This window comes from Nicotiana tomentosiformis, chromosome 8, assembly GCF_000390325.3.
Source record: "Nicotiana tomentosiformis chromosome 8, ASM39032v3, whole genome shotgun sequence".
Lineage (NCBI taxonomy): Eukaryota > Viridiplantae > Streptophyta > Magnoliopsida > Solanales > Solanaceae > Nicotiana > Nicotiana tomentosiformis.
The window spans coordinates 95,972,362-95,983,676 of NC_090819.1; the positions used below are offsets into that span (position 1 = coordinate 95,972,362).

The 11,315-nt window shown below is 44.7% G+C and overlaps 2 protein-coding genes across 2 annotated transcripts; both read left to right on the forward strand.

The window, feature by feature from the left end:
- On the forward strand, nt 1-336 carry LOC138897854 (uncharacterized). The gene has a single exon (XM_070183873.1). The coding sequence runs from the start codon at nt 1-3 to the stop codon at nt 334-336; it is 336 nt and encodes a 111-aa protein (XP_070039974.1).
- A 322-nt stretch (nt 337-658) lies between these two features.
- Nucleotides 659-1,344, forward strand: LOC138897855 (uncharacterized). The gene is made up of 2 exons (XM_070183874.1): nt 659-1,006; nt 1,324-1,344. Exons 1-2 carry the CDS (start codon nt 659-661, stop codon nt 1,342-1,344), a joined length of 369 nt encoding a protein of 122 aa, XP_070039975.1.
- Nucleotides 1,345-11,315: the final 9,971 nt, after the last annotated feature.

The following is an 11,315-nucleotide window of genomic DNA, read 5'->3' on the forward strand; positions in this document are numbered from 1 at the left end:
ATGGATCTTCGAGAATTTGTGGTAGAGGTCAGGCGGGTGAATGATAGATTAATGACTATCAAGTTAGTGGTCGGAGAGTACGCCATCAATGTCGTTAGCACTTACACGCCACAATCGGGCTTGGATGAGGAGGTTAAAAGGCGCTTTTGGGAGGGATTGGATGAGATTGTACGTGGTTTTTCGCCTCCTGAGAGGTTATTTATGAGAGAGGATTTCAATGGTCATATTGGGTCGACGCTGGCGGCTATGGCGAGGTGCATGGCTGCTTTGGTTTTGGGGATAGAAATGGAGGAGGTACTTCGCTGTTGGATTTTGCTAAGGCTTTTGAGGTGGTGATTGCGAACTCTAGTTTTTAGAAGAGGGAGGAGCATATGGTTACTTTTCAAAGCATGGTGGCGAAGATTCAGATTGATCGTCTCCTCTTCAGGAGGTATGATAGAGGGTTGTGCAAGGATTGCAAGGTTATACTAGGTGAGACTCTCGCGACGCAGCATAAGCTCTTGGTGATGGACGTCGGTATCATGATAAAGAGGAAGAAAAGGTTTGTACGAGGTCAATCGAGGATCAGGTGGGGAGCCTTGACTAATGATAAAGCCCAGGAGTTGGAAGGGAGGTTATCGATATGGGATCCTAGAAGAGTAGTGGGGACGCGAGCGCTATGTGGACGACGACGGTGATCTGTATAAGGGAGGCAGCGAGAGAGGTGTTAGGGGTCTCGAAGGGTTTCTCTGGCCGGCACAAAGGCGACTGGTGGTGGAATGAAGTGATCCAAGGTAAAGTGGAAGCGAAGAAGGTGGCATACCTGAAGTTAGTAGGGAGCGAGGAGGAGAAGAGAGCGAACAGAGAGATGTATAAGGTAGTTAGGAAGGAGGCAAAGTTGGCGGTCACAGAGGCTAAGACTATGGCGTTTGGTCGTCTGTGCGAGGAACTGGGGGACAAAGTCGGGGAGAAGAAGTTATTCCAACTAGCCAAGGCGAGAGAGAGGAAGGATCGAGATCTGGACCAGGTGAGGTGCATCAAAGACGAGGACGGTAGAGTATTGATGGGAGAGGAGCAGATTAAGAGGAGATGTTAGACTTACTTTCATAGACTTCTGAATGAAGAAAATGATCGGTACATTGAGCTAGGTGAATTGGGGCACTCTAAGAGTCACCAAGACTTTAGGTACTGTAGGCGCATTAAGGTCGAGGAGGTCGTGGGGGCTATGCGTAAAATGAGTAGGGGTAGAGCAACCGAGCCAGACAAAATCCCGGTAGAAATTTGGAGGTGTGTGGGTAGAGAAGGCTTGGAGTGGCTGACTGAGCCATTTAATGTTATTTTCAGGACGAAGAGGATGCCAGATGAGTAGAGGTGGAGCATGGTGGTTTCGTTGTACAAGAACAAATATGATATCTAGAGTTATAACAACTATAAGGGTATCAAGTTACTAAGTCATACTATAAGAGTCTAGGAGAGGGTGGTAGAAGTGAGGGTGAGGAGGACAGTGTCTATATTCGATAACCAGTTCGGGTTCATGCCGGGTCGTTCGACTACGAAAGCTATCCACCTTATTAGGAGGTTGGTGGAGCAGTACAGGGATAGGAAGAAGGATTTGCACATAGTGTTTATTGACATAGAGAACGCGTATGAAAAGGTCCCTAAAGAGGCTCTTTGGAGATACTTGGAGGCTAAAGGTGTGTCGGTTGCCTACATTAGGGTGATTAAGGACATGTATGATGGATCTAAGACTCGGGTAAGGATAATGGGAGGTGACTCAGAGCATTTTTCGGTTGTTATGGGGTTATACCAAGGATCTGCGCTCAGCCCATTCTTATTTACCTTGGTTATAGACGCGCTGACATGCCACATTCAAGAGGATGTGTCATGGTGTATGTTATTCACTAATGACATAGTTCTGATTGATGAGATGCGAGGCGGCGTTAACGAGAGGTTGGAGGTTTGGAGACAGACCCTTAATTCAAAGGGTTTTAAGTTGAGCAGGACTAAGACGGAATACCTGGAGGGCAAATTCGGCGCAGAGCCGAGAGAAGCGGGCATGAAAGTGAGGCTTGAATCATAGGTCATCCCCAAACGAGGCAGTTTCAAGTACCTTGGGTCGGTTATCTAGGGGGATGGGGAGATATACAAGGATGTTACACACCGTATAAGGGTGGGGTGGATGAAATGAAGACTGGCATCTGGAGTACCGTGTGACAAGAGAATGCCTCTGTCACTCAAAGGTAAGTTTTATAGAGCGGTGGTCAAACTGGCCATGTTGTATGAGGCTGAGTGTTGGCCAGTTAAGCACTCACCTATCTTAAAGATGAAAGTAGTAGAAATGAGGATGTTGAGGTGGATGTGCGGGCTTACTAGGATGGATAATATTAGGAATGAAGATATTCGGGAGAAGGTGGGTGTGGCCCATTTGGATGACAAGATGAGGAAAGCAAGGATCAGATAATTCGGGCACGTATGGAGGAGAGGCCTAGATGCTCCGGTAAGGAGGTGTGAGCAGTTGGTTCTTGCGGGTACGAGAAGAGAGAGGGCAGCCTAAGAAGTATTGGGGAGAGGTGATCAGACAGGACATGATGTGGCTTCAGATTTCTGAGGACATGTCCCTTGATAGGAAGGTGTGGAGGTCAAGCATTAGGGTTGTAGGTTAGGAGGTAGTTGGGCATTTTTCTACTTTGCACAGGTGAGAGGATAGTCTGATAGAGTTTTGTCTTAGACTGCTAGTGGTTCATGTTGTATTCACATGTCGGGTCTTATTTACTCGTCATTGTTAGTGCTTTGCATCTATTCTCTAGTTCTTATGTTACTATCATTATTTCTATTATTTTCTGTTGATAGTACTGATATATTGTCTCTCTTTTCATATTTTCGTCTTCTTGAGCCTAGGGTCTATCGGAAACAGTCTCTCTACTCCCTCGGGATAGGAGTAAGGTCTGCGTACACTCTACCCTCCCCAGACCCTGCTTGTGGCATTTCACTAGGTTGTTGTTGTTGTTGTTGTTGTTGACAATATGAATTCCCTAAATCAATTCTGCAAAAACCTAGAAGTAGTTATAAATTTGGTAAACCAGTCAAAACTAGAAGTCATTTTGGATACCTTGTATCAAGTTTTATGGCACGGTGTATAAAGTTCCAAACATTCTCTTTCTCGTAATTGTTGACATTTAGGAAATGTAATTGATATCTTTAAAACCTGCAAACTGATAAGATAATCCAAAACCTTCTAGTAGAATTTACCAACTAAGACAAAGTTGTAAATATGTGTATGAAAAAACACATATGTGTTACATTCATTAATCTTGTATATGGGTGAACTCGGGGTCAGCACACACCCTGAGTTCTTGGTGAGTCAAATGAAGTAAGAAGTATGAATGTATGAGATAGAGATCGAATTTGAGAACTCTTTGAATCGAGGCTGGAATGGGTGCTCGCCACCGGGCCTGACAAGACAATACCCCCCAAACCCAGAACGAGCTCCAAGTCCCCAGAAAGCACTACAAACGGTTGCACACGACTAACAGAGGGCTGTGATATCCGCACCCAACCGGATATCACGGTGCGGATCTCTCCCGATGTCGGTAGAATATTAGTGATTGATGTACAAGGAGAATTTTTACCTTTTTCAGAATTGTACTAGGGGTAAAACTCCCCTACTATATAAAGGGAAAGTTTATTATTCAATAAATACATTATAACATGCATATCAAGACAATACAAAATTTATTTCTCTACTTTCTAGCTATTAAAAGGTTTTCATTTTAATCATAGTTCTCCTTATACATCTGGCTTCGAATCGAGGGTCCGGTCGAGGGCAAAACTACTGTTAAGATTAAATCTGAGCCCGGACTCAACGTCTCAACTGGTTTGGTTATTTGTTTCATCTTTAATTCGTTTATCTAACATTCTTAATTGCTTGTGTTGAATCAATTCACATATCCTTAAAACCGTATATAAATTTAATTGTTATCCGTTTTAAGGGTAAATAGTTGGGAGTCCATTGTGGGGCTAAGGATAATAGTGGTGGTTTGATACAAATCTCCATACACACTCTTTTTTACACTTGTTCTTTAAGGTCTCAATTTCAGGTCAATTTAGAAATGTCAAATTCTTAGTCTGCTCACTTGAACGTTGAGGCTGAGTCTAGCCATCATGGCGAGAACAACAATCTGGTACCTAGCAATGAGATGCCCCCTGCTGATCCCAACGGAGCTCAGTCACAGGCCCAGTCGATGCTAACTCATAGGTGGCCATCAATGCCAAACTGCCTACCGACCCCGAGAACAACGTTCGTGGAGGAGCCCGACCGGCGACTCGAGAAGCGCCCGAAGGCGAAGGCGACGGGGTCAGTCTACGATTGATCTTCAAAATGTTGCATGCTCAACAGGCAGTGATAGCACAACTTCAAAAATCAAAATCGCGCCCCCAACAGAGTTGAGCCCGAACCGTCCCCGGAAAACACCCGAAGAAATGAGCAGATCACCGAAAGGCCGGGTGGTGCTGAGTCCGTTGTCAGCCCTGACGTAATGAAATGCTCAAAGCATTAACAAAATGGGTGGAATCAGGTGAAAAGAAAATTGAGGCAAACGGTAAGAAGGTGGAGACATATAATTCCTAGGTCGATCAAATCCCAGGAGCACCTCAAATATTGAAAGGCCCGGACTCCAAAAGATTTATCCAAAAGCCTTTTCCTCCAAGCGCGACACTGAAGCCAATCCTAAGAGGTTTCATATGCCCGATATTCCAAAATATGACAGAACCATGGATCCAAATGAATATGTGACATCCTACATATGTGCCATCAAAGATAACAATTTGGAAGACGATGAAATCGAGTCAGTGTTATTAAAGAAGTTTGGGAAAACTCCGTCAAAAGGAGCAATGATATAGTACCACAACTTGCCCCCAAAATCCATTGATTTGTTCGCTATACTCGCGGATGCTTTTGTAAATGCTCATGCCAGGGCCATCAAGGTCAAGACCAGAAAATTGGACCTTTTCAAGGTTAAGCAAAGAGACAACGAGATGCTCACGGAGTTCGTGTCAAGATTTCAAATAGAACGGATGGACTTGTCTCTGGCTTCGTACTATTGGGCCGTTCAGGCATTCACTCAAGGACTTAACCCCCGAAGCTCCTTGGGCTCACAGCAGCTGAAAAACAATTTGGTAGAGTACTCAGCGGTAACTTGGTCCGACGTCCACAACAGGTACCAGTCAAAAATCAGAGTTGAGAACGACCAACTCGGAGTCCCTTCTGGGCCTGTTTATCCCACCAGAACCAATGGCATGTCTAAGAGAGTAGTTGATCATGAATCAAGGCTGGTACGAGATCAGTATCAACCATACAGCATAGATCAAAGGGGAAACGGGCCCGGGCGCAATTCTACAAGGAACAAAAAGAGAAGCGATCGAGGGTCCAGTAGCCGAGGTTTGATGAGCGAAAATAGTTTCGACAGGCCTCTCGGGGGAAGGGAAGCACCAAGATTATCAGAGTATAACTTCAACGCCGATGCAGCCAGCATCGTATCAGCCATTGGTCGTATCAAGGAAACCAAGTGGCCTTGACCATTGCAGTCTGACCCTACCTAGAGGGATCCTAACCTGATGTGTAAATATCATGGCACTCATGGCCACAAGACCGAGGACCGTCAATAATTGAGAGAAGAAGTTGCCCGGTTGTTTAATAACAGGCACCTCTGAGAATTTCTGAGTGATCGAGCCAAAAACCACTTCAGGAACATGGACTCAAATAAACAAACCGAACAAGAAGAACCTCAGCACGTCATCAACATAATCATTGGAGGGGTCGATGTCCCCCAGGGGCCAATGATAAAGCACACTAAAGTATCCATCACAAAGGAAAAATGCACCCGAGACTACGTCCCGGAGGTAACATTTTGTTCAGTGACGAGGATGTCGAGGGCATCATACAACCTCATAATGATGCACTAGTGATATCCGTACTTATCAACAAATCTCGAGTTAAATGTGTGTTGATTGATCTAGGCAAATCGGCCAACATCATCGATCGATGGTCATAGAGCAGTTGGGGTTACAAGACCAAATAGTGTCGGCGATTTGGGTGTTTAACGGATTTAACATGGCATGCGAAACTACTAAAGGAGAAATAACCCTACCAGTGAACAATGCCGGGACGACGTAAGACACAAAATTCTACGTGATCGAAGGGGACATGAGGTACAATGCCCTATTCGGGAGGCCATGGGTTCATAAAATGATGGAGGTACCCTCAACCTTAAACAAGGCACTGAAGTTCCCTACACCGAGAGGAGTCAAGATGGTCTACGGAGAACAACCAGCCATAAAGGAAATGCTCATAGTCGACGAGGTGATCTCGGTGCCCGTGATCTTGACATCAAAGAATACAGAGCCAACCAGAAACGAAGAAATTAAATAGCAATCACCGATACCAGTCCTGATGGAACCGGAAGGACGAGGAGTAGACGGGGAGGATGATTACAGAGTTCCTAGGTCGTTCATAGCTCCTGATGATTCCGATGCCACCAAGTCGACGGTCGAAGAGCTGGAGCAAGTCATATTGATTGAACACCTACCCAATCAGATGGTATACCTGGGCACGGGGTTAACTCTCGAGCTCATGAAAGAACTCATTAAATTTCTTATAACTAACATAGCTTGTTTCCCTTGGTCCGATCTTGACATGACAGGGATCCCGCCGGAGGTAACCACTCATAAGCTTAGTTTAGATCCTAAGTTCTACCCGGTTAAACAGAAGAGGAGACCTCAATCCAAAGTCAAGCATGCATTCATCAAGGACGAGGTATCTAAACTCCTTAATATAAGGTCCATTTGGGAAGTTAAATACCCGAACTGGTAAGTTAACGTAGTGGTAGTACCTAAAAAAGGAAATAATCTAGGAATGTGTGTGGATTATAAAGATCTGAACAAGGCATGCCCTAAGGATTCTTTTCCTTTACCTAACATCGGTTAGATGATCCACGCGACGGCCGGGCACGAGATACTCAATTTTCTCGATTCCTATTTTGGGTACAACCAGATTCGGATGGACCCGGACGATCAAGTAAAGACTTCCTTATCACTAAATTTGGCACCTATTGTTATAACGTAATGCCATTTGGATTGAAGAATGCCGGTGTTACCTATCAACGCCTAGTAAACCGGACGTTCGAAGAACATATAGGAAAATCAATGAAAGTTTATATTGACGACATGTTAGTTAAGTCCCTACGAGTAGAGGACCATTTGAAACATTTTTAGGAAATATTTAACATATTGAAGAACTACAATATGAAGCTGAACCCGGAAAAGTGCGCATTCGGGGTCGGATCCAAAAAATTCCTCAGGTTTATGGTATCTAATCGAGGATCGAGATCGATCCCTACAAAATCAAATCCATAGAAGACACCACTGTAGTGGATAACGTCAACGCCATTCAGAAGATAACCGGGCGTATAGCCGCCCAGGGCCGGTTCATATCAAGGTCCTCGGACAAAAGCCATCGGTTCTTCTCACTATTGAATAAGAAGAATAACTTTTCCTGGACCCCGGAATACCAACAAGCTTTAGAAGAACTCAAGCGGTACCTTTTGAGTCCGCCCTTGCTCCACACTCTGAAAGCGGATGAGCAGCTGTACCTTTGCTTGGCGGTATCCGATGTGGTGGTAAGTGGAGTCTTAGTCCGGGAAGAGGAAGGTATGCAATTTCCTATTTACTATGTCAGTTGAACTCTAGGTGAGGCCGAAACAAGGTACCCACACCTGGAAATATTGGCGCTCGCTCTGCTAAGCGCCTCCCAAAAATTAAAATCTTACTTTAAATTTTACCCCATATGTGTCGTAACATCTTACCCACTTAGAAACATCATGCACAAACCCGAGCTCTTGGGCCGGTTGGCCAAATGGGCCGTCAAAATCAGCGGGTACGATATCGAGTATCGACCCCGAACCGTCATCAAATCTCAAATTTTGGCTGACTTCGTGGCCGACTTTACGCCAGCCTTAATACCCGAAGTTGAAAGAGAATTATAGTTAACCTCGGGGACTGCCTCGGGAATCTGAACCCTTTTTACGGATGGTGCCTCGAACGCAAAGGGGTCTGAACTCGGAATCGTATTGAAACCACCTACGGGGAGTGTAATTAGACAATCTATTAGAACTGTGAAATTGACTAACAATGAGGTCGAGTATGAGGCCATGATTGCAGGTCTCGAATTGGCTAAAAGCCTTGGGGTTGAGGTGATCGAAGCCAAGTGCGACTCCCTCCTTGTGGTAAATTAAGTCAATGGAACGTTCGAAGTAAAATAGGAACGGATGTGAAGGTACTTAGACAAATTACAGGTAACGCTGCATCAATTCAGGGAATGGACCCTGCAGCACGTGCCCCAAGATCAGAACAGTAAGGCCGATGCTCTGTCTAACCTAGGGTCGTCGGTCGATGTCGATGAGTTCAGCTCAGGGACAGTAGTACAACTCATGAAATCGGTGATAGAATAAGGTCACGTCGAAGTAAATTCCACGAGTTTAACTTGGGATTGGAGGAACAAATACATAGATTACTTGAAGACTAGAAAATTGCCCTCGGATCCTAAAGAATCGAGAGCTTTGCGTACTAAGGCTGCCAGATTTAGCTTGGTCGACTCAGCATCGTGTTGAATCCCACTAGCCAGGTGCTTAAGGCCGGGAGATACCGAATACGCCTTGAGAGAAGTTCACAAAGGCACTTGCGGGAACCATTCGGGGTGGAATCTTTGGTTCACAAATTAATCAGGGCAGGCTATTACTGGACCGAAATGGAGAAGGATGCAAAGGACTTCGTACAAAAATGCGACGATTACCAGAGACACGCACCGATGATCCATCAACTAGGAGAGTTACTCCACTCAGTCTTGTCCCCGTAGCCATTTATGAAATAGGGGATGGACATCATCATTCCCCTGCCATGGGCACCCGGTAAGGCTCAATTCATACTATTCATGGCTGATTATTTTTCCAAATGGGTCGAAGCTCAAGCGTTCGAGGAAGTCTGGGAAAAAGAAGTCATTGACTTCATCTGGGACTACATAATATGTCGATTCAGAATACCGTCCGATATCGTGTATGATAATGGGAGACAATTCATCAGCAACAAGGTAAATAAATTCTTCGAAGATCACAAGATTAAGAAGATATTATCAAAACTTTACCACCCTAGTGGGAACGGATATGCAAAATCGACAAACAAGACCATACTTCAAAACTTGAAAAAGAAGTTGACCGATGCTAAAGGGAAATGAAAGGAAATCCTGCTCGAAGTCATGTTGGCATACCGTACGACCTCGAAGTCTAGTACCGGGGCTACCCCATTTTCATTGGTCTACGAGGCCGAAGCCTTAATAACAATCAAAGTGGGAGAACCGAGCCTCAAGTTCCAATATGCGACAGAAGGGTCAAATGGCCAGGCCATGATCATGGGCCTAAAGCTATTGGATGAAAAGAGGGAGGCCGCCCTAGTCCGGTTGGTCACCCAAAAATAGCAAATAGAAAGATACTACAATCAAAGAGCCAACCTCCAACACTTTAAGATAAGGAACTTGGTATTGAGATAGGTAACATTGCACACCCGGAACCCGAACAAGGGGAATCTAGGACCAAATTGGGATGGACCATATCGAGTCGTCGGAATTACCGAAAAAGGCTCGTACAAACTCGAAGCAGGAAATGGTGTGCAACTACCGAACAACTGAAACGTGGCACACTTGAAGTGATACTACTACTAAGGTACAAACTTACTTACTCTTTAAACATGTTATGAATCGGACTAACATTTGCAGGTAAACGATTAAGGATGGATATGGGTGTTAGGTCTGAAAACACGCGTTGCACTCTTTTTTCCTTGAACCATTTTTGTCCCGAAATGGGTTTTTCGGCAAGCTTTTTAATGAGGCAACAATAAAACGTGCTAACTTAGATTCAAAAATAAGTCTCAAATCGGAGTCAATGGGCGTTCATTTTGCATCAACATTATCCGAGCACTCTCAAGCTCGACCTCGAATATTGGGGGCCATTACCCTCCGATTAAGGTTTTTAGCAATGGAAAATTTAGCAAGGAAAAAAGAAAACCTTGTATGCTAGTAGCTAAGGCTCGGTGGTTAGGATTTATTGTAAGGGCCAAATGGTCGTGTAAACCATGCCCACATAGTCCATTTTAGCCATGATACAAGATTTTACATGTTTTCGATCATGTACTTTACACACGGAAATGAAAGAAAGTTCCGCCTTGCTATTACATATTTTCTTGCCTCTTAAATTTTGGATCCTACGAGCCCACGGGCTACCCCTATTCGAGGACTATCGAGCCCAAGGACTACCCCTATTCGGGAACTATCGAGCACAAGGGCCACCCCTACTCGGTGACTGTCATCCGAAAAATGTTCGGACAACTTGGGCTACTAAATCCCGGAGGCACCAAACTTATTAGGCGATGCCTAAATACAAAAGACTACGGCCACCCTAAAAACTGCTCGGAGACATCCGAAAGTCATAATTAGAAAGTAAGGCCTTTATAAAAATTTGAAACCTTCTAAAAGGTTACCCTCGAAAAAAGCATCGTCTAAAATCACTTAAGCATCTTGAAAAAACTTCTGGTAACATCGAGTTTTCAAAGGCCCTGAGCAAACAAAGTTGTATCAAAGTCAGGCTCCGTTCGTACCTCTGAAAAACGAACGCCCTATAGCTACATTTGATTCTATGCTAAGGCATTAGAAACATTATAAGAATAGAAATTATGAAATGATGCTGAAAAAGTAAAGACTCGAAATTGCCAGAAAAGGGAAAATTTTATATATATTCCAGAATATACGCCTGATCTTCACCGGGGCATCTACGCCTGATCTTCACCGGGGCCCGACTCATCGCCAGAACCGTCAGATCTCTCGGACTCTTCGGCACCTTCGGGTTCATAAAGCTTCTTCACCTCGGACTTCCTCTATCTCAGCCAACAGGTCAAAACCTCAGGTGTGGATCTTTTCGAGGGTCTCTCTTCGGGACAGCCGCTTCATATATTCATCCTTTGCCTTCAGGCGGGTCTCGGCTGCCTCCACATCAGCCTTGTATTGGGCCACTATCTTTTCAGATCGGCGGAGGTTGTGTCCAATTTGGACTTCACAACCTCATATTCTCTACCGAGGTCTTCCTTTTCTGCGATGGACAAGCTCCACTGTACTTGGAGATCGTCATTCAGTTAAGACCACTTGTCAGTTTTATCTTTCACCACCCGGAGTTGGTTCCCAACCGATGCCTGCTTCGCCTTAGCGGTTTCCTTCTTCGAAGCCAGCAGGTCTATTTTGC

Excerpts from the sequence above, each read along its gene's own strand:
- LOC138897854 (XM_070183873.1), top strand. The coding sequence starts at position 1 with ATGGATCTTCGAGAATTTGTGGTAGAGGTCAGGCGGGTGAATGATAGA.
- LOC138897855 (XM_070183874.1), top strand. The coding sequence starts at position 659 with ATGTGGACGACGACGGTGATCTGTATAAGGGAGGCAGCGAGAGAGGTG. Across the intron at positions 1,007-1,323 it reads AGGATCGAGATCTGGACCAG|GACGAAGAGGATGCCAGATG; the intron begins GTGAGGTGCATC and ends TGTTATTTTCAG.